The sequence below is a fragment of the Arachis duranensis genome, chromosome 7 (genome assembly GCF_000817695.3).
Source record: "Arachis duranensis cultivar V14167 chromosome 7, aradu.V14167.gnm2.J7QH, whole genome shotgun sequence".
NCBI classification, from domain to species: Eukaryota; Viridiplantae; Streptophyta; class Magnoliopsida; order Fabales; family Fabaceae; genus Arachis; species Arachis duranensis.
Genome location: NC_029778.3, coordinates 26,876,769 through 26,881,911, shown reverse-complemented (window position 1 = coordinate 26,881,911; position 5,143 = coordinate 26,876,769). Strand labels below are relative to the sequence as shown.

Genomic DNA, 5,143 nt, shown 5'->3' with positions numbered 1-5,143 from the left:
TTTTTACATGCCACCACCAGCCTTGCTAACCTAATTGTTTTGAAGCTGCAATGACAAAAGATGTTAAAATTCAAACAAGTTAAAAATAATTTGAAAACTAATTCAAAATTTTTTAAAACAAGTACTGAATAATATTCCGCATAAATAAACACTCACAACTACAACAGATTTGTTATTTAGGTGATATTTTTTGTACTGTTCTCTGAACTCAAACTTGCAAAACGAAAACATAACAAAAAATCTCAACCAAGAATCAAGAATAAACTAAAAATCATAACAAAAATCAGGAATATAAAAAATTAAGAACAAATCAAAAAGAAAATCATAAAGAAAATAATAAATTCAGAAATCAGAAAATTTAAAATTAAAACAAAATAATAAGGGGGAGGGTGAGAGAGAGAGAGAGGAAGAGGAGATTTAGAGAGAGAGAGAGAGAGAGAGAGAGAGAGAGAGAGAATGAGTGTTTCAAAATGAGAGGGGGAACACGATTCCAATTTACGGCAAATTTACCGTCGGATTTACCGGCAAATAAATCCGATAGTAATGCATTGAGCGTGTCCAAAATGCAACGTTCCATTAATTGAGCTGTACCGTCAAATTTATTGGCAGATATATCTGACGGTAAACCATTGCGTGTGACCAAAACGAAGCGTTCTATTAATTGAGTTTTACTGGCAGATAAATTCGCCAGTAATTCTGATGTTAATGATTGCACCAATTTTTTCGCTTCAAATATTACCTTCTCTCCTCTTTTCTTTGCCATTAGTCACTCCCCTTTCTTTTCCTCTCAGATTCTTTTCCTCTCCTTTCTTTCTCACATTCAAACTCTGAAAGGTTTTCTCCACATTTCTTCTCACCATCGTCCGCTACCTTCCTCCACTCTCAAGGTCATTCTAGAACTGTCATCGCGCACCTAACACCTAGTCTAAGGAGAATTGTCGTTGCTAGAGGCAAAATTGCTGTGATAGAGACAGAAGTGTCATATTTTTTATTGCGTCAGAGGAGAATCGTCTCCATCAGAGGCAGCATCATTTTCAGCAAAGGCAAAAGCATTTCCATCTTCGTCACGTTGCCATCTAGCAAGGTCGTCAAAGGCAAAATCGTCTTCGTTGCAATCCAGTCTCTGTTGCTGCCTCCAACAAGATCGTTCTACATCATCGTTGTCAACCTCTTCGTTGTTAGCTACTTTTCCTTCCAGTAAATCAACCTCTGTGATTTTTGTAATTTTCATTTACCTTGAAACATTTGTTGTTTCTTTCATTAATTATTACAATTATGTTGTGTGTATTATATTGTTGTTTCTTCTTGGAATGATGTCTTGATTTGAATCCCCTTGTGTTCTCATGTTGCTAGGTTGATGACAATTATAATAGAAAAAAATTAACAACTACCAGCTAGTTAGAAACTTATATGTAGCAGTATTTTGTTTCATTTTCTTTGTTTTAAATGCATGGACAAAGATTGTAGTTGTGCTTATCAACTAATTTTCTTATCCGTGAAGTTGAAGTTTTGGTGTCAAAATATAACGCAAGCATGGCTTCACAACCAGTACGAGTCATAGCTTTATGCTCTCTCTTCCTATTCGGATTAGAAATGTATTTCTCGTATCTCTTTCCTTCCTTGTTGTAAAAAAATAGTATCTTGTGTTGTGTTCCATCTTTTCCATGCGCCGTATCACCCTTGCAAACTCCGAACCCGACACACTTTGCATAGCTTACATACAAATTATAGGTTGCATCCAATGTTTCAATTTTTTGGTTTATAATATTATCGGCAGTCACAAAAACACATTTACTATTGTTGCCACCGCAATCACAAGTACAATTCACATTCTCTTCCACACCAGTCATCATACAATCTTCAACATTATCTTGTGAACTAAGTGGTTCTGAATTAACATCCATTACATCCTAATGAGATTAAATAAATAAAAGGCAATCACAATTCATTGGAATTTTGATACAAAATTTGAGTTGTCAAAACAATTTTATGTGCTATACAAACTCAGAAACAAATCATGTCATAAAGTTTAAAGGAGCTAGGTGATTATTTGAGCAAGACAACAACAAATTCAAGGTTTAGTGATGTAACAAATTCAACTCTAATGATTGTTAGCAACAAAAAAATTAACTTAGTGATTATTCAGCAAGACAGCAATATATTCAAGGTTTAATCACTAACAAACGCAATTCAGTGATGATTTTCAACAACAAAAAACTAGCTCAGTGATATTTTCAACAACAAATTATTTAAGATTCAATTATAATCAATAAAAAAATTCATGTCAGAGATGATTTTTAACAACAAAAAACTAGTTCAGTGATATTTTTAGGAACACATTCAACTTTCAGCAACAAAATCAAAGTGCGGTGATGAATTACATCAACAAAATTGAAAATGAAAGAATAGAAAAATTTGTCGGGACTCACCAAATCTGGAACTAGCTTTTGGTTGCGTGAAGAAAGCTGACAGTGGGGAGAAAGCTGACGGCAAGACTTGAAGCAAGAAGATGACAATGTCGACCAAACCTGAGATTTGTTGTTTCTGCCGCCGGGAACGAGAGCGCAACAAAGGCTCGTGACTAAGTGCGAGATGATGATGAGACAAAGAGCGATGGTGACAAAGTATTGGGACTTGCTGCTTCTGCCGCCGGCGACATCGAGTGCAAGGAAGACACAGGCGAGACTAAGTGCAAGACGATGACGATTGATGACACACATAGCGACAACGAGCTTGAGTGCAAGACCTGCCGGAGACATGAGAGAGAGAAAGAGAAAGGGGGGAGGGGGAGAGAGAGAAAGAGAGAGGGGGGAGGGAGAGCTTGTGTGTGAGAGCCAATGAATCACAGTGAAAGAGATGAGAGAGTTTGAGCTTCAGTGAGAGAGTGACGTTGAGGGCTAGGGCAAAACGGTTTTAATAAAGGAAAACGACGTCATTTTTAAATTAAAAAAATTAAGCATGAATTGGTTTTGATGAAAATCGGACCAGGTCTGATGACGATTATGATGTGGACAATTGGGTGTACTGTTGCTACTATAATAAATTGATTCTGTTTTGGTTTATTAAAGAATCCATTATTGATCGATTTAATAAATATTTTCAATCATACTATGATGCATAAGCATCCTTAGAAAAAGTTGTTTTAAACAATTTTTTATCTAAGTATCTACCAATTTTGATAGTTAATTTTAGTGTCCATCTAATATAGTTATTTATTTTATTTTGCATTAGTCATAGCTACATCACACTGTGATAAAACATTTTTCAAGTTAGTTCTTAAAGATGTATTTGTTTATAAGTACATGATACTATGACATGAGTACAGACACAAAATTATATTAGTAAATGAGATATTGACAAAAATATTATGTTACGGCTTGGCCCAAACAGATTGCGGGCCAACCCGACCCATAGACCACCCGACTCGAACGGTCGGGTGCGAGCTGCTTAACCGCCGACCCAGACACGCGTCCTTGGTAACTCATCACTACAGCTATATAAGGAAGCTTCGAGGAAGGTGAGTCTTCTCTTGTGGGGCCCACTTCTGACACATTATATATGGGGAGGGTCCTACCCCTCCCCCAAGGTATGACATCTACCACTGTATCCTTTTTTCTCCTGCACACTCAACTGACTAGAGCATCGGAGTGTCTTTGCAGGTGACACCCTCCTTTTACATCTAGAGCTCGGAACGTCGGCTACCCCAACTTCACCCGCGCGACCTGGTCCCAGGCCACACCTTACCTATCAAATCAAGGATCCTCACGAACCGTTCGGTACCCGACCAACCGGACATTGGCGCCATCTGTGGGGACCGCCTATATAAACATCGTGCAAGGTCCAGGAGACCATGGCCACGCAGCGGGCCTTGATGGGGCAGCCTCCGTCGCCTCTCCCCGCGAGCGGCTGCGGTCTCCCCTGCGACGTACCGAGCCACAGTTGAGAGCCCAAGAAAGACGCCCCTTTGGGGGAACTGGTAGCGACAGCACTAGGATAATGCAGGAACTGCGCCATAGGGTGCAGAACAGGGTGCAAAACCTGGAGTGCCAACTAGCGGATCAGGAGCATCATCAGCAAACTTCCGACCCCGACTACTCCCAATCTCCCGAAAGTCTAGGAAGAACCTCCCACCGAAGCAGTCGCTCCCGGCGTGCTCTCGCCTCAAGATCAGAATCTGAAAGTAGCCGGAAAGATCAGGAACACCCAAGAAGACGACATGACACAATCATCTATGCCTGAGGTAAGGGGACGCGCGCCACGAGGCAAGATCACAAAAGCGGCGAAGAGAGATCTAAGGGAACACGGCGACCCGTGATAATGGGTGCCACCCCATTCCATCGTTCCATCCTCAAGGTCCGGTTGCCAAAGCACTTTGACAGACCAACAGACATAAGGTATGACGGAACCCAAGACCCACAGGAGCACCTCACGACCTTCGAGGCCAGGATGAACCTGGAGGGAGTAGGAGACGAAGTAAGATGCCGCACCTTCCCGGTCACCCTAGCAGGGCCTGCAATACGGTGGTCCAACAGCCTCCCACAGGGCTCGGTGGCCGGCTTCTCGGATATTAGCCATGCCTTCCTAGCACAATTCACCACCAGAATCGCGAAGGCAAAACACCCGATCAATTTGCTCGGTATGACTCAGAGGACCGGCGAGCCGACCAGGAAGTATCTAGACCGATTCAATGATGAGTGCTTGGAGATCGAGGGGTTAACTGATTCGGTGGCTAGCCTCTGTCTGACGAACGGGCTCCTTAACAAGGACTTTAGAAAGCACCTCACCACAAAGCTGGTCTGGACGATGCAAGAGATCCAAACTATAGCCAGGGAATACATTAACGATGAGAAAGTCAGTGATGTTATGGCTGTCAACAAGTGGTAGCACTCTTACAATCAACCCAGGCAACACGGTAACGGAAAAAGGCAGAAGGAGCACGCCAGAGACGGCGGTCCGAGCAAGACACCCAGACTGTTTCCTCGTGTCAGAAAATTCATCAATTACACTCCCCTCACCATTCCCATCATAGAAGTTTACTAGCAGATAGCCAAGAAGGGAATCTTGTGAAAGCCCCGACCTCTGAAGGACCGAACCGGGGGGAACAAGAGACTCTACTGTGATTACCATAAGGGCTACGAACACA

At 41.7% G+C, this 5,143-nt stretch overlaps 1 protein-coding gene across 1 annotated transcript; it reads left to right on the top strand.

The window, feature by feature from the left end:
• The first annotated feature begins 4,317 nt into the window (after window positions 1-4,317).
• On the top strand, window positions 4,318-4,884 carry LOC107458416 (uncharacterized). Its single transcript, XM_016076623.1, has one exon. The coding sequence runs from the start codon at window positions 4,318-4,320 to the stop codon at window positions 4,882-4,884; it is 567 nt and encodes a 188-aa protein (XP_015932109.1).
• Window positions 4,885-5,143: the final 259 nt, after the last annotated feature.

Coding starts and splice junctions, on each gene's coding strand:
- LOC107458416 (XM_016076623.1), top strand. CDS start 4,318: ATGGGTGCCACCCCATTCCATCGTTCCATCCTCAAGGTCCGGTTGCCA.